The sequence below is a fragment of the Balaenoptera physalus genome (genome assembly GCF_965194825.1).
Source record: "Balaenoptera physalus genome assembly, chromosome: 8".
NCBI lineage: Eukaryota > Metazoa > Chordata > Mammalia > Artiodactyla > Balaenopteridae > Balaenoptera > Balaenoptera physalus.
This window is the reverse complement of record NC_138887.1, coordinates 104,419,784-104,445,483: the sequence shown is the minus strand read 5'-3', so window position 1 is coordinate 104,445,483 and position 25,700 is coordinate 104,419,784. Positions and strand designations below refer to the sequence as shown.

At 39.6% G+C, this 25,700-nt stretch overlaps 1 protein-coding gene across 2 annotated transcripts in view; it reads right to left on the bottom strand.

Moving 5' to 3' along the window:
* Positions 1 to 25,700, bottom strand: part of EXOC4 (exocyst complex component 4) — an 808,183-nt gene that overhangs the window by 762,521 nt on the left and 19,962 nt on the right. For both annotated transcript variants that reach the window (XM_082472899.1, XM_082472898.1), the window contains exons 2-3: positions 25,507 to 25,696; positions 14,180 to 14,374 (exon numbers count right to left, since the gene is read on the bottom strand). In XM_082472899.1, the coding sequence (XP_082329025.1) occupies positions 14,180 to 14,374; positions 25,507 to 25,696 (385 nt within the window). The remainder of the gene's footprint in view (positions 1 to 14,179; positions 14,375 to 25,506; positions 25,697 to 25,700) is intronic.

The window sequence follows — 25,700 nt, the reverse complement described above, 5'->3', positions numbered from 1 at the left end:
ATGTTTCACTACTAAAAACCTATCCACTTAGGAAACAAGTTCTGAGAAATATTTCCTTAACTCAAAAATATAGGTCAGAGGTACAGTTAAAATGTACATAATCAAGAATCGTCTGGTGTTTTCAAAAAAGAAATTTGCCTTGAGTTGAGAGATGAACCTACAACAAAGGAAATCTTTGTAATTAGAAACTACAGTGCCCTTAAATTTTCTTTCCCTAATGTCTATTTCTCATTTTCAATTTAGTTTAAACTAGGAATAATGATTTCATAGTTAAGTGTTTGTCTTCTACCAATCTTACTCAAGCTGATTAGGTAAAAAGATCTAGTTTTGTGCTTTAACACGAACCAATGGAAATGTCTTTAAGTAACACCAAAGTCAGCCATTCTCAACAGCTACTTCATTGAAAAAAACGCTGGAAAAGAAACCACTGATCTTTATTTTATTTTTTTGGTTGGGGGAGGTGAGATACACAAAGGTGAATGACAACTGTAACTGTTTCTAAATAGAACTAAGGTTCAAGCCAAAAAACAAACAAAAATCTTTTAAATTTAAGCAAAAAAACCCAACCTGATAACTAAACCATCTGCTAGCTAATAAAAATGCTTATTTTGGCAACAGTGTTCCCTACAAAAAGCAAATGTGTTGCCACTGTTGAGTCCAAAACAAATACTTCCTTCAGGACTCTTATAATTACATGGTTCCAAAATGTTCTATCACTTTTCAATAGGTCAGTACATCTCCCTTAAGGAAGCATTTTTCTAGTAAGACAACATAACCATCCTGAAAATGTTGCCTTGGCCCAACTTACAGATATAATAGAAAGATATGAAATTAGGCTATTCTAGAGAATCGATACCATCCCTTCCCATAAGTATATAAAAAGACACAAGTCTCAACAGTCTCAACTAAATAAGAACACCAAAAACCTTTGGCTATGAACAACAAAAGAAACATGCCTTGGAACCTGAGATTTACTTACCATCCAGGTCACCAGCCTGCTGCCATGGGCCCCTAAACTGTGGGAAGGCAAACTCTGGTGTCTTCAGGCCCTAATCCTCAAGACAGCAGTCTACCTAGAATTCTCCACATTCAGGCTCAGGGGGGCCCAGATGGGCCCAAGAGGTCTCGCTCTGAATCAAGTATGATTCATACCCATCCCAGCACAAGTAAGGAAGATGTTTCTCACAAGAATCCCAGATCATTCACTTAGCAAACATTCCCATTTAGCTATACCGTATTTCCCAAAGCAGAGATTTTATTCTTTATCAGACAGAAACTGGTAAAAGAAACCAAATGCAAGTTTAAAAAAAAGGTGATTTCACGTATTAGTTTGAAATACGAAACCACTGTTTTCATGAGTCAAAAATGATCAACTATCGGCTGTTTCAATCTAACAGTTTAAGGAGCCAGCCTGAAAGCTTTGATGCATCTAGGAAATCACTGTACTCTGTAGTATGTTGTGGCCCGTATAGAGTCCTAGGTATTTAACTGCATAGAGAAACTAGCAACAATTTTACTTGCAGAATACAGTATTATATGGGATATAAAACACAAGCATGTGACCCCAAAGGATTTTGTGCACAAAACTCCTACCTGTTAGATATAAACTTGATAACAGCACTTAAAAACTTTCTTAAGGATAAATGTCATCCGCTCACTTGTGTTTATAGCATGACACGAGCCACCACATGTGGCCTAAGTAGAGGACGGCTTAGACTGCTCTGCACGCAAAAGTGGTTGGTGGAGGGAGGAAAAGAGTATGGGACTTACAAGGGAGAAAAAAGGGCTCAGGCTACTGTGGAGGTTTCAGGGAGTCCTAGGGGTCTAGAGGAAAAACAGAATCCCTGATCTCAGCTTCACTGGAGAAGACAGAGGTTTCTGGCTCCCTAGGGTTCAGCTTGGCCTCTGACTGAAGGCCTCAGGGCTACTGACAGTTTGGTACTTAAGACAGACTTCCCAAGAAAGCTGCATAGGGCAAGGCCAAGTGTCTGGAGCAAGAACACTTTTTTTTCCCCTAACTCCTCACCTTGTAGCCCATCTAAAGCGATCAAATCAGGCCATTAAAAAAGCCCATTCTTAGAATAAGTCAGTTTGCTAACATAATATTGATCAGCCGCATTCAGGTGCCCTTTCTTCTCCCTCAGGAAGCCCAATACCTATTATGCGGACTCAGCAGGCTCTCACCACCACGAACAGGATGCTGGCCACCTCCATTCTCCCTTCATTACTGCCAGGGTTATTGCATGTTTTGTATTTAATAAACCTTCATCAGCTCAAATGGAGGGTTGTTAGTAGTTGAGGTAACAGCCAAATGATAATGCTCCAGAGAGGTATCAGTGCTTGTTGGCGCATTAACAAAGGACAAGGGCTGAGGTCAAGCACGTGTCAATGTAAATGAGGCGATATTAGGTACTAAAGGCTTAATGCAATAGACTGCCTGGGAGATAATGGAATTTACAGGATAAAGCAAATGAGATGAAGTTATTGATAAGTGAAGGAAGGGAGGGGGGCCTGTAAAATAAAGTGCTGTCAAAGAAAAGGCCTTTTCCTTGTGAATTTCTCCTGTAAAGGATCTTCAAATCTATCTCAGAAAAAAAAAACTCAAAAGAGATCAAATGTGCCTTCTAACTTCATCAAAGATCTCATCCTATGACTGCCATGAACCACTGACTTGTTCTAAAAGCGTATCAGTCTACTAAACTATTCTTAAGCTTTTTTGAGGGTTCTCCTTTATTTTTGGTTTTTTTAAACATCAGGGCATTCTACCACATCTAATTCCCATATTTTATTAAAGCAAGTCTTTTTTTTTTTTTTTTCTCTTGTAAAGTATGGGCAACCAGGTCTTCTAAAATAGCCATCCCATTAACACAAGCCTCACAGAATGACAGTATCCAAGAAATGAAAGGTAAGAATTTTCTATTTTCAGGTGTCTTTAAAAGTTGTTAAGACTGAGGCCCCATGCCAATTTTACATATTTAAAAAAAAAAAAAAAAGTGAGACCCAAAAATGTTTTTCTTAACTTTTTCCTTTCAAATTAGAAAAGTAATAGATGTGCAATCAAGAAAACTTGAAAAACAGATCACAAGGAAAAAAGATCCATATTTTTACTGATCAGATAAAATACATTTTAAACTGACTCCTTCCAATCATTTTCCACACAGAGCTTTTACAAAAATACTGTTACTTTTCAATATGCTTTTTTCATTTGGAAATATTTTGGGACCATCTGCCCATCACTAAACATGATTTTTAGTATTTTCTTGCTAGTCCATAATATGAATACTCCATAAATGACTTAAACCAACTCACTATACTTAGGTAACTGCTAATTTTTTTTACTTCCATAAATCTTACTGTGATAATTATCCTTGTATACATATTTTTGAACACTTCACAATTAAAATTCTTAATTCTTTCCTTAACATAATATTCAAGAAGTAGAATTCCAAGTCCAAAGTTATTTAGGGCTTCTGATGCATAATGCCAACTTAAGAGCATTATTTTGTTCTAAATGGACTTAACAGCTCTGTTCACAATCACTTTCCTGATGAAATTAAACTATACCTAATACCTTATAAGAACTGTAATTGCTTATGGAAAAGCTCATGAAAAAATCCTTCTTTGTTCCTAATCTTATGATGCCTTCAATTCTCAGTTCCCATTGTTACCAAAAGCTCTTGGCCTCTCTGTACACTGGTGCCAAATCGAATCTCAGAATCTCAAAGACAGAGTTTGGGGTGAAGTAGAAAAGAAGAGCTTTATGACTTTGGCAGGCAAAGGGAGCCACAGTGGGCTCCTGCCTTCAATGTGTCCCAGCCCAGGAGGATTTGCTGAGGGTTTTATAGCAGTGGTTCGGGGGGGGGGGGGTTCTCTGACAAGATTAGGGGGTGAGCAGGGCTTGCTCTCCCTTAGTCTCCTCTCAGGTGGTCTGTCTCCTCATCTTGATGAGCTTCTCTGGTCCCTTTAATCTCGCCTCAGGTGGGTTCTTGCCTGTTCCTCCCTTGATTAGCGACTGTTCAAATCTGCCCTTTGGAACTCAGGGCAGGTCATGGAGGCTGGACAAGAAACGGGGGACAAAAGGGCCTCCATGCCCTGGAGACCCACGGGGCCTCACTTGGTTTCACCATCAGTGCTCTGTAAAAAGAGCATTGGAACTTAGTTTTCTACTCTAAAATACAGGAAAAGAGGGACTTCCCTGGTGGCGCAGTGGTTAAGAATCCGCCTGCCAATGCAGGGGACACGGGTTCGAGCCCTGGTCTGGGAAGATCCCACATGCCGTGAAGCAACTAAGCCCACGTACCCTAGAGCTTGCGCACTGCAACTACTGAGCCCATGCGCTGCAACTACTGAAGCCTGCGCACTCTAGTGCCCCCGTGCCCCAAATACTGAGCCCACGTGCTGCAACTACTGAAGCCCCTGCGCCTAGAGCCCGTGCTCCGCGACAAGAGAAGCCACCGCAATGAGAAGCCTGCGCACCATAACCAAGAGCAACCCCCGCTCACCGCAACTAGAGAAAGCCTGCGCACAGTAACGAAGACCCAACGCAGCCAAAAATTAATTAATTAATTAATTAATTTTAATAAATAAATAAATAAAAATACAAGAGAAGAGACGACTGGGAAAGACAGTCTCATTTAACAAATGTCCCAAAGTCACTTACCTTGTCATCTTATTTGTTGTTTGCGGACAAGAAAAAGTTACAGGACACTCTCCTCTTATGAGGTGGCAAAGGAGGTCTCTGAGAATCACTTCAAATCACTTAAATCAGGACACACATTCTGCAAGAGCCCCAAACCCATTAGAAATGCTCAGCACTTCTACAGCTCTTTACTAACACGAACTATTAAAATCCCACAAAAGAATGTGAGAGGAATATGGCTTTTTTTCATTTTAAGAGCTAGGCAACCACAAGTAATTAGTATTGGGATGGATCGCAAAGAAAACAGACTTCCTTAGCAAGCTCCCCCTATCTTGTTAAAGCCAAGCAAAAACTACTGATCAGCATTCTCAGACCACCACCAGGTTGAGAGAGGGCTCCCAGCAACAACAGGCGTTGCCATCTGCTGCCATTTACACATACATTAGGGTCCCCACCTGGCCACAGACTGACCAGTCAAAATCCTGTTCGAGCAAATCCATACGTGAGGCTGAAACCAGACATGAGAAGGACGATATCAGCAAAGGACCTGTGTGTTAGTCTGGACTGAGATCATTCCTCCTACAGACTTGAAGTGTGTAAATGTAAGCACGTGCGCATATGGCTGAACCGATTACAACATGTAAGCATTAGTGATGGCAGGACCAGGAGAGAAATGCTGCTCAACATCAGAAGCCCCGGACTACCACTTTTTCTTTTCACCTGGTGCCGTGTGACAGTGATAACTATCATGTTACCTACACCACTGGAAATGTGTATACTGCCTTCTGTTTCCCAAAGCACTTTACCGGCACAAAGTTTCATTTTTATTCTCACAGCCATTCTATAATGTACACGGAGTAAGTATCTGTATATCCACTCTACAGAAGAGGATACTGGAGAACAGAGAGAAAGTGATATATCTGTCTAACCTCACAGAACTAGTGGGTTGTTGGGTCAGGACTAGAATTAAGAACGTCTGGCTTTTCAACCCATTTTGTTTTTACTATACCATGTTGTACCTAGCCACCACTTGTCAATAAGTAAATGTATTGCCCCAATTTCAATCCATTCAATCCCAGCAGTAAGTCAGATAAGAAGGCACAGTAAAGATAAAGAAATCAGAGCACCGAGATGACAGCTCTACAGAGTTCCAAGTCAGCTCAAACCTGGAGAGCATCTAATTTAGCCATTCAACAAAACTCATACTGACCAAATAATCGGGCTATAAAATCAGAATAAGAGCCAAATACGCATCAGCTCTATCCAAAAACCGCACGAGAGGACAGCAACAAAGTAACTTTAGTCAACCTACAACATTTCTACATAAAGGTCAATATTGCCATGGGATGTCTGTCTTACACAAATATTTGGTTTCAAATATAAGTGTTAAATGAAGTCAAGGACAATTAGTTTTGGTCTACTGCATAGCATAAGCTGTACCCTACACATCACTGGTTCCAAATCGGTCTGAACATTGGAATCCCTTGGAGAATGCCAATAATTACTGAAGCTAGCATCCCACCCCCAGAGATTTCAATGTCATCAGTCTAGGGTGCAACCTGGGCTTTAGGATTCTTGAAGGATTCCCTAATGGGCAGAGTTTGGGAACCACTGCCCTACAGCCAAGTGAGCCAGCTGAAAACTGCTGAACCTTATGAGGTTTAGTGAAATAAAACAGAATTTGTATTTGCTTTAAAATAAAAGAGGCAAATGAAGAGCAGATAGAAAGGGCAAACTAAAACTAAAAGAGAAGGAAAGCTATTACAATAAGCCAGTGCCTATCAAACAGTGTGGCTTTTAAAAACCCCAGCCTTCAAAAACAAACATAAATTAAAAGGGCAATGAGCAGCAAGAAAAATAGTTACTACAAAGCCCTGTACTTTTACTCTCTAGGAGAAACATAACGCTGCCACACTCAAGCTGCTTACTTAATTTGGGATCCAAAAACCGAGGTTACTCATTTACTAACTTTATCTTCAGCTTTTCCTTCATCTTTTTGCCAAGAAAATCAGATGTAGGTGTTTGAGGGAATTCAGGGTTCCCAAATGCAGCTGAAAGCAGCTACGGCTGACCAGACAATTAAAATAGCACACCAGACTACCCCACTCCCAGCCCCCATATTCCTGGAACTCCTGTTGCACTGATGATGATATGAGATGCTGTTTATTTCTTCATCATCTGCCTCTTCCTCCTAGCACGTAAGCTCCTTCAAGTTTAAGGCCACCTTCACAGATCCACATACCAACAACACAAGTAATCAACAATGGCATCGTCACATTCATTTGTCTGTCTATCAAAATATGTGCCAAATTCTTTGCTGACAAATTATGAGTATAGAATACTGGCATCAGTCTTTCAGATCAGTATTCTACACTAGGAACAAATGGGCTTGAATGGTGGCTGTTTCATTATTGATCACTGATACATTTTTTTTTTTATCATGTAGGGAAATCTATATGGAATATTGAAACATTTTGCAGCCACTGAGCCACTTTCGGGTTAGGTCCAATAAGTTCGCTGGAGTTTCGGCTCCTGATATTCCCAGTGCTTTCACCTCAGTACCATTCCCAGAGTCAGGATAAGAAAAATCAGTCCTGTGAGATATCAGAATCTTTCAAGCCAGATGAAAGGGATATGCACTTTGGCCCCTTTTTTCTTGCACATGAATCAGTGGATGCATGGTCACCCTTTGCCTGCCCATAATCTGAGAAAAGAGGAATTAGTTTATTTGCTGATGACACAGTTTTACTGGCACCAACAGGACCAACCTCACTGGTCCACTGGTCCTGCCATCTAAGCGATGACAGAAAGAATAACTGAACATCAGCTACTCTGATACTAAAATCGACATTTGGGATAAGCACTCTCTTATAGTGAATTGGCTTGTATCTGATTACAATACCCAAGAGATTAACACATCTAGTCACCTAAGACTAGATTTTGCAACCAACTGGTCTTGGATAGTTTACCAACAAATTACATTGCTCATAATTGGACAGTCAGTGGGTACCCATTGAACATATACTTGATGTAGGCTGAAGAGGTGACTGATGACACAGAAACTGAAATTTGTTCATGCCAAATCCCGAAAATATGGCCTAGAACTCTGGGGTCTTGATCATCCATCTGTGCCTGTGTTAGAGCAGACTAGACTTGTTTTCCGAGAAAAATCCTATCTCTGCCTGCAGGAATTCCTTGACCATATAAAATGTGGAGTGGTCTTTCATTCGGGGCAAGAAGAAAATGAATCAAAAATGCCTAACTTAGCCAGCCCTACTTCAACTCTTATCAGCTCAAAACAAGTCCACCTCACACGGGTTTTTGAGGGTATAACATGATAGCAATCACTACATCCTTTCTTACAGTATCAGTAAACATAATCAATCAATTATAAATAACATTTCTAAGGTCTTACTATGTATACTGTGCGTGCTTTACATACATAGCTTAATATTTCATTTAATCCCTTCAACAACTCTGGGGGCATACAATTATTCTCAACTCCAACTTTCAGCAAAGTCAAATTAAATAAGTAGCCCCAAGTCATCCAGCTAGTAAAGGTCAAAGCTGGGATTCAAGCACAGGTCCACCTGACCCCCACTAAGACCCACGCTGACATTCACAGCCTTGAATGTTGTCCAACAATTGCAAAGGCTCTTGTAAACTAAAAATATTACACATATACCTATTTTTATTATAGGATCTTAAAAAACTATGCAATTAAATAGCTGTTTTACTCTCTTCACCCCAGATGTGGCCACATCTTCATAGGGTAAGTGAAATAATTCCACCATACCATTCTTTCAGCAAAGCACTCTGGGATCCTCTGGGAAGAAGGCAGCCAACATATATATGTTGTTATTATAATTATCATAATAATCCTTACCTGACTATACAGCTATGGATTCTTTTTTAAAAGGCATATAAATTTAAAAAAAGACAAAATGATCAAGAGACATTCAAAATCTCTACAATCTCAGGAAGCCTTAGAAATGAAAAAATTATTTTAGTCACAAGCCTTGTGACTGTCAGGTAAAGTGCTTCAAAACTACTCACACTGGCTTGGTTTCCACTGATTGAATGCAATTATGAATTGACTTCTATGGGTTGATAAATCAGAACTTGTGTAAGTGGTTTTCAAAGCTCATCTGTGCAATTTCAGTTCGACGCAGACTTCCACACAAAATTCTCATTAAAAAAATAGTTCGTGAAAATATTAACTATCATGAAATACCTTCCTGGTTAGCTCATGCCACTGGGAAGAAGCTGCTGTTCTTACATTAATAATTCTTCCCAGAATTAATCAGTCATTGTACATTAGAACCAGCAGCTGGAGTGTTCTGAGTGATAATGAAACCTGTAACAAGGCAACTTCTGCCGTCTTTTCAAGACAATAAGGGAATTAAAATTTCAATTTAAATGCAGAGGTTTGAAACACGCTTCACTGGCAAAATTACTTCAATTAATGTGAGTGGAATACAAAGGACAAACTGCAGAAATGTGATGCAGCAACCAGAAATTATGTCATTAATGCACTTGCATCAACCCAGCACAATGACTGCAGAGGTCTAATTTAAACTGTACATATCACAAAGCTACAGGCTACAGTATTAATCAAGTCTCTGATTTCAATGTGACGGATACAGGCTTCTTGTTGGATCACTTTTAGCTTTTCATAGGCTAACAGCAGCTGTTTACCTTGAAGGAGGAAACAAAAGGCCATGCCTATTTGCAGACATCTCCTGTCATGACAATTTATTTTATGCAATACTCAGGTTATCAAAAGACATAAATATCCCATCTAGAAGCCAAGTGTATAGCTATCAGCCCAGACTGATGGTGAAATAGGAACTGCAGGAGCTGACAAGAGCCATGGGTCACCACTGATTTATTTACTCTGAATTTATTAACCTGAGTAGGGATTAAATTACTGGGCATCTGCACCGGCCTTAAAAATGGAAAGACAAAATCTCTTGATAAAAAGATCTAAGCAAATCAGAGGGGTTTGAAAGACTAGACTGTTCTGTCTTCACTTTCCTCTGATGTCTTTTAAAGGAAAGTACTTTTTCTTTTTTTTGTAATTTATTTTTATTTATTTATTTTTGGCTGTCTTGGGTCTTCGTTGCTGCGCATGGGCTTTCTCTACTTGCGGGCGAGCAGGGGCTACCCTTTGTTGAGGTGCGCGGGCTTCTCATGCGGTGGCTTCCCCTTTTGCAGAGCACAGGCTCCAGGAACATGGGCTTCAACAGTTGTGGCTCACGGGCTCCAGAGCGCAGGCTCAGTAGTTGTGGCGCACGGGCTTAGCTGCTCTGCAGCATGTGGGATCTTCCCGGACAAGGGATCAAACCTGTGTCCCCTGCATTGGCAGGCGGATTCTTAACCACTGCGCCACCAGGTAAGTCCTCCTCTGATGTCTTTTAGCAAAGATTTCCATTTGGACCCTTGAGATGCCTTAAGTAGATTTTACTTCTAATAGCACATTACCATGGGGAAAGGAAATGTGATTATTTTCTCATATGAAGTCCAATCAAAGAGCAATTATAGACCTTACTATTTACTCATATACAAAAGACCAAATTGAAGAATATTTCCAACCTTTTGAGCACATCTTAAATCCTACCTCCATGAAATCGTCATTGTATATTAGAATATGCTAAACCCCCAGGTCATCCAAAGCAACTACCTCCTCTGGAAAATGGGGAGGATATCAGAAACCTATCTCTCATAGGGTTGTTGTGAGAATTCAAAGTGTTAACAAATGTAACATACTTAAAATGGTACCAGCACATAGTGAGGGCTCAACACATATTAGCTATTATTATAATTATTGTTTCTGTTGTCCATTTAAATATTGCAGAAAGGAACGGTTAGAAACTAGAGAACCTTGCCATTAAAAAAACAAAAACAAAACCTAACAAAAACCCCAAACCAGAGGAGAAAAAAATCAGACCAGAGCTCCTAGAGAGGAATTTTCCTTTTCTCTGTTTAGTGGTATCAAAGTCTTCCACAGAGTTACCCATTTGGCTAATCATCTGTGAACTCTGACCATGTGAAGTACATTATGCTAAGTACAGGGTAGACAAAAATAGGTAAGATATAGTCCCTGCCCTCAATGACCTACCACACAAACAAAAGCAATTATATTTCAGTGAAATACACACAACTTATGGAAACAAAGAAAAGCATCTACTCATGTCAACTATTCTTGCCACAATAAAAATATATAATAATTCTTTTTTAAAAAAAGAGAAGCATCTAATTACCTGGGACATTCAGAAACTTGATGAAATTTGAGCCAAGTCTTAAAGAATAAATCATCATTTTCCAAGCAAGCAGGATAAGGATTAGGTTCAAGGAAATTTATACTTCATAAAAAAGGAATCTATCACATCCCTATACATCAGCAACAAATAACTAGAAATTATAATTAATAAAGAGCCACTATTTTAAAAAGCAACCAGGAGCTGATAGCCAGAAGTAAAACTAACAAAATACATGTACTGTCTCTAAGGAATACATTACTAAGCATTATTATAAAGCACATAAATTAAGACTTCAATAAATGAGAGATACCCTGTTCTAAAAGACCTGATATTACAAAGATGAAATTCTCCTAAATTTAATCAAAATCCCATCACACTTTTCATGGAACTTGACAAGTTGATACCAAAATTCATATGGAAGAGAAAAGGGCCAAGAATAGCACAGACAGTTCTGAATAGCAAAGTGAGGGAATGTCTTCACCTGCTATCAAGATATATTATAAAATTATAGTAATTAAAACAACATGGTTTTGGTGGAGATACAGACAAGACCAACTGAACAACATAAAGAGCTCAGAAACAGACCCATGCACATGTGAAAACTTGCTATGTGACCAAGATGGAATTATAAATCGGTAGGAAATGAATTCAATAAATGGTCTGAGCCAAGTGGCCATAGAGAAGGTAAAATTAGATCCCTAGTTCACACCATATATGATAATACATTTTAAATGGATTAAAGACAATGATATAAGAGATTCTCTTTATGACAGTAGGATAAAAAAATTTCTCAAAATAAGTCACATAACAAAGGAAATAAAGAATGAAAAACATTATTGAATTAAATTTTAAAACTTTTTAATAAAAGACACCCTAAACAAAAAGATATACCACCAACTGGGAAAAGATATTTACAATCCATCTAACAGACAAAGGATAAGTATCCAGAGTACATAAAGAACTACAAACAGAAAAAGAGGAACTTCTGGGAAATATCTCTCTCACACTTACTCTCTTCTAGAGGTGACTGCCCTTCCTTCCCACACAACTCCCCAGGACACCCCTTCCCCCAACCACATAGTTTTAGTTGGAACTGACAATCACAGTACCCAAGCTGCCTAATCTAGATCTGACCCCCATTTTTCAATTAGAAGATTATTTTCCTCTGCAAAGCTGGAAAAATGTAAAATACAGCTCACAACCCTTCTTTTCCCCACACACCCAAACCCTGCCCACATGTGGAAGAAAGTCTATAGTAAAACAATGAAAAAACATGCAAAAACATACAGATGGCATTGCACATATACTCCTGTTCTTTTACCAGATTGGTTACATGAGTAAAGCAATTCTTTTACCTAAGCTAGCTAGAGCTGAATTTCTGTAACGTACAGCCAAGAATTTAAAGAAGTATTTAATGAGGTCCTTAAGTCAAAACAAAAAAAGAAAAGACAGTGTTCATTATTAATTAGCTCTTAAATAAATTAGCCCTTAAGGAATAAAGGCTAATTCTAAAATCTGAAATCCTAAAATGAACATAATTAACACCAAAATAAATTCTAACAACCTATTTTTAATATATGGCACTTACTTAAAAGCAGGCCCACTACAAAAAATCATGATTCAAATAGATGTGTAAATGCTACACAAATATATATAAGCTTATCTATTCAGATTGCTGAATCTTGAATATTTAGCACATATATGCCTTCCTAACACATAAACCAACAGCAAAGCTAAGAGGTGACTAACTTTTTTGTTGGACACCGTATAGTCATTATTAAGGAAGATGACACTATAAAGATACCGAAAATACCCAATTATTTTACCACTCCAAAGAAAAGACCATTATTAATCTCCCTCCACTGTGCAAATTGACTATTCACTATCACACAACCAGGTTTTAATATATGAGAGAATATCACGGCACATCTCATCTCTTGGTTACCAAATTTCCTTTAAAGCTTCTTATGACGGACTTAGAGCAAAATTCCTCTTGAAAGTCTGAATGAATTAGAACCACTTAGAGGATTTAACCTGTTTTTCTCCCACTAATTCCTCTCAGTGTTTGTTTTTTTTTCCCCCCAGTGTTACAGCCAATCTATTTTGTTGAAACAAAGATAAGGGATTTTCACCTACTGTGAAAAGAAAATCCAAATACAGTCCATCTACTCCTGAGAGTTTCCGTAGTCGCCAGACAACTGTGAGAAGGAAGTAGGGAAGTTTGTGTGGAAAGAGGAGGTGGAATGAGCAGCCCTTGCTAACAGCCACAGGCCCTAGGAAAGTTAGCGCTTTTAGGGAGCAAGATGTGTATTTTTATTTTTTTATTCATTATCTTGACGCTCAGCCACATGTACCACCAGCTGCAACCTTCTCTGAATTTTCATTCCTAATTCAAAAAGTAGCAAAATGGGCTTCCCTGATGGCACAGGGGTTAAGAATCCACCTGCCAACGCAGGGGACACGGGTTCAAGCCCTGGTCCAGGAAGATCCCGCATGCCGCGGAGCAACTAAGCCTGTGCACCACAACTACTAAGCCTGCGCTCTACAGCCCACGAGCCACAACTACTGAGCCCACGTGCTACAACTACTGAAGCCTGCATGCCTAGAGCCCGTGCTCCGCAACAAGAGAAGCCACCGCAATGAGAAGCCCACGCACGGCAACAGAGAGTAAGTAGAGAAAGCCTGCACACAGCAATGAAGACCCAATGCAGCCAAAAATAAATTAATTAAATAAATTAATTTTTTTTAAAAAGTAGCAGAATGGATGAAGATACAGGCTAAAGGCTAGGCTGTGGAATAGTCCTGCTGGACAAAGTTATTCCAGAATTATTCCCCCCAAAATTATTTTCTTTCTTATCAACTTAAAGGAAAAAAACAAAGCCCTAATGTAAATAGTCCTTCACAGAATTTGTGGAACATAGTTTATAAATCTCCTAAACTTCTCTCTCATGCAGATTTCATTCTTCAAAATGGGATTCATTAACTATCTTCCTCTGAAGCTAAAACAAACACCTCTCATTACCATTCCAACATGACTTAAGTACTGGTTTCTTACCATTATACTTCTTGCCGCTGTTCCAAAGGCAGACAATGTAAATAATAATCGCCTACTATTGCAAACACTGACATTAGGAAGAGAACCAGGCAGGCTTCACCTGCAAGGGCACGTGAATCCCAAGAGGGCAGTTTGTCATGTGCTTCATACAGAATTCAGAGAGAACAGAAGGAAGCACTCTATCTTAGCAGAAATGCCCAGGAGCGCAGGCTGTGCTCTTACCAGCATGTCGGTGGCACTGAGATAGTGCTTGCTGGCCATGCACTGTTCCAGCTTTTGAGGCACTTGCTTGATATTCTCGATTTCATCCAGCAGGTTCAGGACATGCTTGTGTTCAATTCCTTCAATCCACAATTTCCGAAGCTCATCTCGTTTGCAGTGCAACAACATCTTGCATGAAAGCAGATTCTCTTTTACCTACAAGAGAACAGTTTCAATCTTGGGTCAGTCCAAAGTCTTTCCAGCCTAAACCCACAATTTGGTTAGTATTCTTCACCAGTACTGCTATAAGTAACAGTTCCTAGTTATCACTGCCACTCATTCTGCTGTGGTTAATCTGCTTGCGAAATTCTAATCCTGGTTATGACACAGACTCACTTGCTCAGGTCTCCACTTCTCTGCATTTTCTCTCCTGTGAAAGGAGAAAATTACTCAGGATATAGAGCATATACTCTGAAAATATGAAGTTCCACACCAAAGTTAATATATCTAGAAGGGAATGACTGATTTGAGAGTCCGTGCTATTATTCCTTCCCCATTCTTCCTGGCATGTTTCCTATTCAGCTGATAGGTCACTTGGTCCATCCTTCTGGGTCTAGAACTTTAGCTGAAGTTGATAACGAAGGAAATGGACGTTCGTCTCAACTGACTAAAATGAAGGTAAGCCCAGTTTCCAGAAAAGAGTAGACGCTTCCAGAGACAGTCGTGAAATAAAGGGAATTAAAACATACCAGGAATTTTTTCCGTGTATTCTGATTTTAGGTATTAAATAAGACAGTTGCAGGCATTCTCATAGATCTGCACAGTTTGCTGACCAGCCTAGGCACAGCTTGATAACATAGGAGAAGAGCAGCAGGGAAGGGTAGTCACCATGTACATGATAAGTGGATTTTCATGTTCTACCCTAATTAAAAATTTGATTTTTATAGCGTGAAAAAATAAAAAGAATCATGACCTTTCACAATTCATAGAACTACTTTCATATACTTTTGACATTCCTTTACATGTATTTTTATTTAAATTAGAATTTCATGTTTGTTTACAGTTTTGGTTTTGTTTTCTGTTTGAGGTAAAATTTATGCATGAAAGTGTATCACTTGATGAGTTTTAGCAAATGCATACACACCTGCAATAATCCAAACCTTCATCGATATATAGGACATTCCCATCACCCTAGAAAGTCTACCATGTTTTTAACAATTAAAAATCTGTCTTCTTTTACAACATTTGGTGTGGTGGTACACAGGCTCATGATGCTATTTTTTGGTGACTGTAAAACTAAATTTTGACATTTTTCCAGCAAACATGGAAAATATGAAGATTGAATGCTACAATTAGAAGGTATCTTGAGACAGCATCTAATCCAATCCTACAACTTTAGGACAATATCTAAATCATGCTTTTATCAAACTGTCCAATGTAAAAAGAGCCCTGAATAAACAGATTTTGTAATCTGTCTTGATTAGCACAGAAGAATGACTGTTAGCTTTTGGGGGAGTTACAGACCCCTTTGACAATCTGTTGAAGAAGGTTCTAATCACCTCTACTCCTTCCATCAATCCCAAAGAGTTAACAAAATAATTCTATTTATTTTTTAGCATAAAATACCAAGAAAAGACAGAACAGAGAGGAGGGAACAGCAAGGATGGCAAGAAACCCTTGGAAGCTGGTAAGAAGACGGCTGGCATCAAGTGAGGTTTGCTAACACTGAAAAGGAGGCACCAAGAATATTGAAGGCAAGAGTACAGGATTGAAACTAAGTATTTTGAGCCTGCATCCAACATCCTCATCAAACCACACAGACATGTAATTCCCTCCCCCACGGCACTGGCCAAATAGGAGGTTTACAATCTGAAGAAACTGAACTAGAAAGAATCTGGACCAGGGAATGCCAGACAGCTGAGAGGAGGGTGTGAGGCACTGGACAGAAAAGAGGAAGATGAAGTCAAAGTGGACCCACCGACAAGTAAGGTCCTCAGCCCTCCCTGGACCCTCAGCCTCCTTCCTGGGTTGGCTCCGATAACACTCAGCTTGACTTTGAGCCCCAACACAGGAAACTGATGGCTTTCCCCTGGGAAAAACAACCAAGTGAAAAGACCTATCGATAGTGATATTTGAGGTTTCACCAAGGAAACTGCTGGGTCCCTACCCAATCATCGCTAGACAAGCCCCACCACATGCTGTGAGCTCTGTCTCAGCTTTGTAGTATACCTCCCTCCTCCATCCAAACAGTTAGCCAAGGATCACCACACAGTCAAGGAAAGCCTGTAATATGGAAAGACAGGCATCAAAACAAAGAAAAAAGTGCTGAGGGGAGTAGGGGAACAGAAACTAGGCAGGAAAAAGAAATTTTAAAAAGCTATAATTAGGGGCTTCCCTGGTGGCGCAGTGGTTGAGAATCTGCCTGCCGATGTAGGGGACGCGGGTTCGAGCCCTGGTCTGGGAGGATCCCACATGCGGCGGAGCAACTAGGCCCGTGAGCCACAATTACTGAGCCTGCGCGTCTGGAGCCTGTGCTCCGCAACAAGAGAGGCCGCGATAGTGAGAGGCCCGCGCACCGCGATGAAGAGTGGCCCCCACTTGCCGCAACTGGAGAAGGCTCTCGCACAGGAACGAAGACCCAACACAGCCATAATAAATAAATAAACCCAAAGTTTAAAAACAAAAACAAAACTTGAGGCAGGGCCTGTGCTCTGGGCTCCCTCTGCCTCAAAAAAAAAAAAAAAAAAAAAAGCTATAATTAATATCCCTTGGGGGAAAAGATATTACACCAATGAAACAAGAATAGGATGCTATAAAAAATTCAGAAAATGAAAAACAGCTCTTGGAAATTAAAAATATGATAGAAAAAAAAAATCCAATACAAAGGTTAGAAGAGACTCTTGAAATCTCCAAAGAGTAAGACACAAAAAACAAAGAAAGGAAAATAGGAGATAAAAGAAAATGGGGTTGGTTGATCCGAGAGGTCCAAATAAGAATTCCAGGGGAGGAAAAGTGAGACAAAGTGGAGAAAAAATAATAATAAAATGAAAGAAAATGTTCCAGAGCAAAAGACATGAACTTTCAGATTGAAAAGGCACACAGAGTGTTCGAGACAATGGAGTGAAAAAAGACCCAGGGCACATTATCCTGACTCGTAAGAACACAAGGATACAGAGACAATCCTAAAAGCTTTCAAAGGAGGAAAAAAAGCCATACGAAGGACTGTGAATCAGAATGTGTCTCAACAGCAACACTAAAAGCTACAAGACAAAGGAATAATGTATCTTCAAACTCCTAAGAGAGAATTATTTCCCAGAAAACCTATCAATCAAGTGTGAGGAAAAAATAAAGGCATTTTCAGACATGCAAGCTCTTAAAAAATAAACCTCATATGCACCATATCTCAGCAAGCTACTGAAGAATGTATTCCATCAATATAAGAGAAAAACAAAAGGAGAAACAGAGGATCCAGGAAAGGGGGAAACCGATTAAGAACAAAGGCAATGGGATTTTACAATCATTAACTCCAAGGAAAACGAAAACAAAATTGCACAAGCAAAAATAGTATGCTGGATGGTTTAGATGTAAATATTTACGTTGTTATAATAAAATAAGCACCAGCTGTTTAACCAAAAACTAGGACACAACTATAGAGAGAGGATGAGGGAAGAAGATGAGGTGGGGTGAGGGAAAGAGTGAAGGAGAAACCATAACTGGAAGCTCATATACAATGTCTAAAATAGAAAAATCCAGAAAAGTAGTATAAGCATATTACTTAGAAACACAAATATCTGAAAAAAAACAAAAACAAAAACTAAAAGAGTAAAATTCCGTACCTCTGAAGTGTTGGAATTAGTACTGTGGTAGGATGAGGTAGGGGAATGCTGGTTTTTATCAGCATTTATGGTTTTATTTGATTTTTTAAACACATTTCTCAAGGCCATTCCTAGATCCTCTAGGAGTTCTTGGTGCCTGGGTTAAGAACTCTAGCTATTAAATCCATTCTATGTTAAATCTTAGTTAAAATCTCTCAGAATCTAATTTCTGATATTCTACTTATATCACCTTGGTTCTATACTTCTCAGCTTTTCCCTCTGTAATGGTTACTATGGAAACTGTTAAAAATAAATTTTATGTCATACAACACCCAACTAGGCTCTTGATCCAGATAGTGGGAGATAAACTTTCAGGGTGTCAGTAAAGCTTGGCAAACTCCCTTCTGATTGGGAAAAAAGACCATTATGGCATTTCACACTAGGATATATACAATGTAATCAGCTCACTCCTCATTTTTGCATACTACATGGAGGAAAAATGAAAAGGAAGGTAGAATGTGTGTGTGTGTGTTTGGGGGTGGGGGAGATGGCATCAGGCTGTGTGGAAAATGAACATCACCAAAACTATTTCCTAAACAGTTTAGCCAAAGCTGCAGACATAAGAAGCTAAAAGAACTTTTAATACTAAATTGCCCTGAGGCTTCAGCTTTTTGATCAGAAAGTCAGTTATGAAGAAATGTTCTTTTAAAACTTAGGGTGGCAGGGGGAATACCAGTCAGCAATAAAAGGGAAGAAATGTGAAGAATCTCAACATTATACTGAGCAAAAGAAGCCAGACACAGGAGTATACACGCTATGAAGTTCTATAACAGGTAAAAATAATATATGGTGATAGATTTCAAATCAGTTATTTGTTTGGAGCAAAATGGGGTTGGGGGTATGGCCTATAAAGAAGGAGGAGAGAAGTCTCTGGGGCAATGGAAACACATTCAAGGATATATACGTTTGACAAAACTCACTGAACTAAAAATAATGCATTTTATTGTATGTAAACGCTAGCTCAATAAATATGATTTTTGAAAAAGGGAGGGGAGAAACAGGGCTATGTCCATCAAAGAATAAATGCAGGTAAATGTAAGAAAGGTACCATATTCCACCTAAATGTTTATTTCTCAAAGCCCTGTTCTTTTAGAAATGTGGTGACAGCATTTTAATTCCATTCTAATTTAATCAGGATAGTTAAGATTCAAAAATTCTGTTACTCTGTTTCTTCCTTAAATAAATCCATGAAGAGTCAAGCTTTTCAAATCATGACATCAAGACCCAAGTAAAGGGCTTCCCTGGTGGCGCAGTGGTTGAGAATCTGCCTGCCAATGCAGGGGACACGGGTTCGAGCCCTGGTCTGGGAAGATCCCACATGCCGCGGAGCAACTAGGCCCGTGAGCCACAACTACTGAGCCTGCGCGTCTGGAGCCTGTGCTCCGCAACAAGAGAGCCCGCGATAGTGAGAGGCCTGCGCACCGCGATGAAGAGTGGCCCCCGCTTGCCGCAACTAGAGAAAGCCCTCGCACAGAAACGAAGACCCAACACAGCCAAAAATAAATAAATAAATAAATAAATTTTTTTAAAAAAAACAACCCAAGTAAAGAAATCCTTCCTCAAACACAAGTTTCCTTTGCTTCCTTAGAATTCTAGTAACTTCATTTGCTCCAAATCACCTGTTCAGAAAAAACAAGAATTTCAGTTTCAATAAACAAGAACTAAATCACTTTAATTAGAGACTATTAGAAAAAGAGAAAATAAGGAACACAGGGCCCAAGAGGTCATTGTGAATGGATATGTGAGATGACACAGAAAGCCGAGAGATAGAGATTTTTGCCACCCTGCCTTGAGAAAGACCAAGAGAGGAGGAAATGAACTGGGGCCTCTGAACAACACGTTGGGACATGTGACAGAGGAGGATGCTGATGGAGGCACAGGGGAGGTGGTGGAGGCCCTAACTTTTAAGTCATAAAATCAGAAAAGCATTGAACTTGGATGAAGTATTAGGGGAGGAGGGGAATGCCTTTGAATGTGCGTATTATCTGTAATAAAATACAACAAATGTGCAAGCACCTCATTGATACTGTAGACTAGAAATATCCTGTAAAGTTCCTCAGAAGCAAGGGATGGTAAATGAAAATTAATGAAACAATCAACGTTATTCTTACTTCTAAAAGTACAGAGTATCATATTTTCTTTTTTGTAGTAAAAACAAATCCGCATATAAGCATTTTCATGCGTATCCTCCTAACACATGTCCAAGCCATTTTTTCCCATAGTCTTCACAGAAAGTGCCTAGAACAAATGAACTTCAGAAACACTACTCACTGCTCTGTTTAAAAGCCCTTTAGAACTAAAGATCATTTTTTAATTACCCTCAAACTTTTATTTCTCATGCTTTTTGCTCCTTAGTTTTTCAGCTTCCATTTTAAGGTCTTAAATTCTGAGAGGCTCCACTCAACCTTTTCCAAAGGCAACACTATCCTTTTGAGTTGCAGAGTCTGGATACAGAACACAAATACAGATACAGTTAAACTGAATGAAAAGACTGCCTTGTAGTTCTTATGACTGCATTAATGATCCAGACCACTGCCTAGATTTTAAATGATGATATCTCATTCTTGCCCACAGTTTAGCATGTCCATTTCTAGGCTTTTTTCCCTTTCTCATACAAGCAGCTGGGATTTCCTATCTTATGTCTGGGCTTTAATAACTTCCTACCAAAACCATGTTGTCCTACTGTGACTTTCTTTTTTATATCAATTAAGGTTATTCTTCACTCTAATTCTACCTCACAACATATACTTTCATATAAAAAGTCACAAAACTATTTTAGTTAAATGTTAAGTAATGAATGTTACATTACTCAATGATCAAGCCCTAACAACTTCACTTTAACAATCACATATGGTTATTTCCAATTACAGGCAAGAAAAACGAGTTAAGAGCTCGATCAAGCACTAACAGAACAGCCAAAACTGGGGCGAAATGTAAAGTGTTTGTGCGCACATCACAACAGAGACAAGTATCTGTGTTTTCCCTTCAGTTTACCTGCTTCTATGACAAGCATTAGATGGATACTTAGTATCTTTAAAGAAATCTGGTATCATCTCATCTACTTAATACAGGATGGAAGAAACACTCAAATTCAAATACTACCAACAAGCATACGGCCCAAGTTCCCAACTCATATCCATTCATATTCATCTATTCTGGTGCTGCTATAACAGTCATTATAACAGACACTGGTAGAACCTATAAATCCTGAGGTTTTCTAATGCAGTAACATCTCATTTGTACTCAACAGTAATAAGACAGCCCAACTATTTTACTTATCCACATAATTGACCTGATCAATCATACCTGGTATTTTATTTGCACATTTAATCTCGAAAAAATTCCACGTGGACTTGACTGATATAAAGAAGTCTGGAGCATCGAAGAAGAGTCAAATCTATCTGTCAGCTCATATTATCCTCAAGGACAGAGATTCTACCAACAAGAATCCATAAATGAAAGAAATACCAAAATGGGAAATGTAAACAGTTCGGTGTTCTCAAGCTTTAGAAGCTAACAAAGCATGAATGTGAACACCTTCATCTGCCTTGGCCCCCACTAAAATCTATTCTCAGTATAGCAGCTAGAGTGGCCCTTCTAACATGTTAGACACGTCGTGCCGTTCTTGGGCTCAAAAACCTTACGATGATTTCCACACACCCAGAGTTAAAACCAAACTCCTTACAGTGGTCAAGACCCCACGTGACCTGACCCACTCTGCCACACACCCCCCACCAGCTCCCTCGTCTCCCTCTGCCACTCTCCCCACTTCTCACTGTGCTCCAGCTCCGACCTCGCTGCTCCCCCAAATTCCAATCATGTTCTTGCTTGAGGATCTTCCTGTACCTGCTATTCCTTCTTCCTGGGGTGCTTTTCTGGACTCTCCCTCACCTTCTTCTAGTGTTGGCTTGAATATAACCTCAGTGAAGCCTTCCCTGACCACTCTGTTCAAAACAGCAACTCCCTATTCTCCTTCCTTGCTTTTATTTTATTTTATTTTTTTTTAAGCACAGCATTTCTTACCATCTGTTATACCCTCTTACTAATTTATAGCCTGCCTTTCTTGACTAGAAGGTAAACTCCACGAGGACAGGAATTTTTGTCTGTTTTACTCACTTCTATACCCCAGGACCTAACCACTGCTCAGCACAAAACAAACACTTAATATAGAGACTAAATCAATGTTGCTAAATATCATCTATTTGTTTTCCTGTGTCTTCCCACTAGCATGTAAGCTCCATGAGGACAGGGACAGGCATTTTCCATTACATGGAAATCTAAAACAGATTTCAGTATCGAAACCACCACCAGCACATAGCTGGCACTCCACAAATATTTACTGAGTGAATCCTCGTTCCATTCTTTTGGCAGAGAGCAGAAAGAAAATTTCAACTCAGATTCACACATTCTCAACATCTTGCTTGGCTCTGAAATAATGTAAACCAATGATTACTGAATCATCCCCATTTTTACTTTAAAAATATACATACCTTTATTTTGTATACAATCTAAAGTGCAATTAAAAACCAAAAATGACAGGCAAAGATTAGTGAGGAAACATTAGTGTTTCCTTGGTGATAAGAAACACTTTCACAGTACAAAACTGTCAAATTATACAATAAAAACAAATTCCCTTTCATTTTTCCCTAAAATTTTCTTCTCCCACGTATCAATTATCAAAGGCTTTCTTGAAAAGAGATTTAGCCCTTTATTTGTCTCTTGCCAATACTGAGGCTAGTTCATAACACTGAGTTATGTGACATTTACTTTCTTGACAACTGTCTGATATAATAAAAAAAATTTTGTTGTTGTTTCCTTTTGCTCAAAACTCCAGCATACTTGAGAATGAGGAGGACGGTGAAAAGACTGGCTACTAAAACTAATGTGAAATAATCAAGATGAGACTCTCTTTTTCAGTACCAGCAAACACTCTTTGTTTGGGCAAAGATACTATTGACTCAGAGTGATAGGGAGTCAAGGCAGAGACCACTGCAGTGCCTCCCTTGAGATTAGGACAAAGTCCTTCCAGTCAAGCACACTCATCAGAAAACACAAATACCAAGAGGTCCTTCACTCTTACTGTGATTACCCGAGGCAAAGCCAGAAGGTCAGCAGCTCTACAGATTCACTTTCTGACCCCTCTTGAGCTTAGTATATTGGGTCAAAATGGACTACAGTTCACTTTATATCTAGAGCTACTGATCTATAGCTTTACCTAGCTGCACCGATAAATCCACAGGATGAACTCACCACTTGTAAAGGCTAAGAATTGTAGAATTCCTTTTGAAAATGCCCAGTTAATTTTAAAATGTAAAGCGGTCACCACATTGCTTCAAAAAAGGTTAAGAACCTACTGATTGTGGAACTGTACTCTTCAAGGCCGAAACTCACATATAACAGCATTCTTAGAAGAATCATTTAGGTACCTATTACCAAATCATAAGGTCTAGAAGGCAGGGAAGAAACATGTGAGGAGATCGTAGGCACAGCCATCACTGGGCAGGTACATCCAGAGAATTCCCGAACCAATCAAACAGCACAGGGCAGCGCACTTCAAATGGTCTATGCAGCCCTCTGGCCACAGAGGTGCTTGAGGGCCAGCTGCTGAGCACTAAGGAGGGGAGCCAGCATGAGGCTCTGCATCTCTCAGCCCAATACCAAACAAGAGGCAACTGGTACGTTGGGGTTCTGCAAAATATCTCATGTACAAAGAAATGGGGGGCTACTGCTTAAAAGATGTCTGAAAACCAGCATCAAGGACCTCAGAGCAGGGAGACCAGAGTTCAAATCCTAAATTTGTTGAGTGGGGAACAGACATAATTCTGCCTGACAAGGAATCAGTGCCCAGTAAGTGGGAGCAATTGTTATTTATCAGAGAGCAGTAATACAAGGTATTAAAGGAGTGACCCTCAAAGTACATAGCCAAGAACGACATAACTATGATGTGACAGTATATAACCTTTATTTGATCAGTTCATCCCTTGGCCAAATATAAAAAATACCCCTTATGAACCCACTTTATCCTTTAGGAACTAAAGATGTGGCACCCAGGAACCAAAAGTTTTTCAAAGACCAACCACAGAAGGAAGGGGGGAGGGGAGGGAGGGAAGGAAGGAGAGAGGAAGGAAGGAAAGAAGAAAGGAACCAAGTTCTGCCTTGCAAACCAGAAATAGAGACACAGATGTAGAGGACAAATGTATGGACACCAAGAGGGGAAAGCGGGGTGGGTGGGAAGTGGTGGGATGAATTGGGAGATTGGGATTGACATATATACACTAATATGTATAAAATAGATAACTAATAAGAACCTGCTGTATAGCACAGGGAACTCTACTTCACTTCGCTGTACAGTAGAAACTAACACAACATTGTAAAACAACTATACCCCAATAAAAAAAGAAAGAAGAAGAAAGGAACCAAGAAGAGGAAAGAAGGAGAGGAAGAGAGAAGGGAGAAAAAGAGTGAAAGAAAAACAGCTCCAAAATATGAAAGACAATTACAAAATAAAAATTAATACATGCTTGTCACTACTAAAGAATAATATCAAGAACTTCAGTATTCATAAATATTTACGTTTAAATAATTTGTGAGTCAGATTTTCTTCTCAAAAACCACCAAGAATGTACAATGACTGCAGAGAAATCACAACCAACTTCAAATGGGGTGACATACTCAAAACCAAAAATTTTTTTTATTTTCAACTGCTACAGCAATATACACACACAGAATGTGTGACATGAGCACAATAAATACATTGAATACATTATAACGAGAGCCTCTAACAATAAAAGGCCCTAGAGTCTTAAAACAGCTCCCCTTTTAGGCTTCCTCAAGTTGAGGCCATCTCCTCTGTGCCATTTCACACTGCAGTGAAAAGTAATGGCAGAGGGACTTCCCTGGTAGAGCAGCGGTTAAGAATCCACCTGCCAACGCAGGGGACATGGGTTCGATCCCTGGTCCGGGAAGATCCCACATGCCACAGAGCAACTAAGCCTCTGCACCACAACTACTGAGCCTGCGCTCTAGAGCCCGCGAGCCACAACTACTGAGCCCGTGTGCCCCAACTACTGAGCCCACGCACCTAAAGTCTGTGCTCTGCAACAAGAAAAGCCACCACAATGAGAAGCCCGCGCACCGCCACAAAGAGTAGGCCCCACTCACCGCAACTAGAGAAAGTCTGCGCACAGCAAGGAAGACTCAACGCAGCCAAAAATAAAAAATAAATAAATTTATTTAAAAAAAAAAAGTAATGGCAGAAGCCAAGGATCAGACTTAAGGGAGAAAAGAAGCAAGGCCAGATGCCCTCTGTGATCCTCTGCACCCTGGCTTTCCAGAAACCTGCAAAACTCCTGCAAAGCATGAGTATGAATCACTCGTTAAGGCTATTACCACTACCAGGGCACCTTCAAGCTATAACACCTGGACTGATGGTAGATGCAACAATCACCAGATATTAGAAGGATGGAGGCTTACCTGCTTTATTTTGTTTCGGGAGTTGGTGATGCGCTCTGTGATGCTCTGGTACGTGCGAATGGCTGTTGTCAATTCTGTGTAGTGCTGCACGATCAATTCATCCAGGTCACGATCACACTTCTCATAGGCTTCTTCAAGACGCCCCTTCTCGTTTTCTCTGTCTTCAACATCATCACTGGTAGACAGGGTCCTGG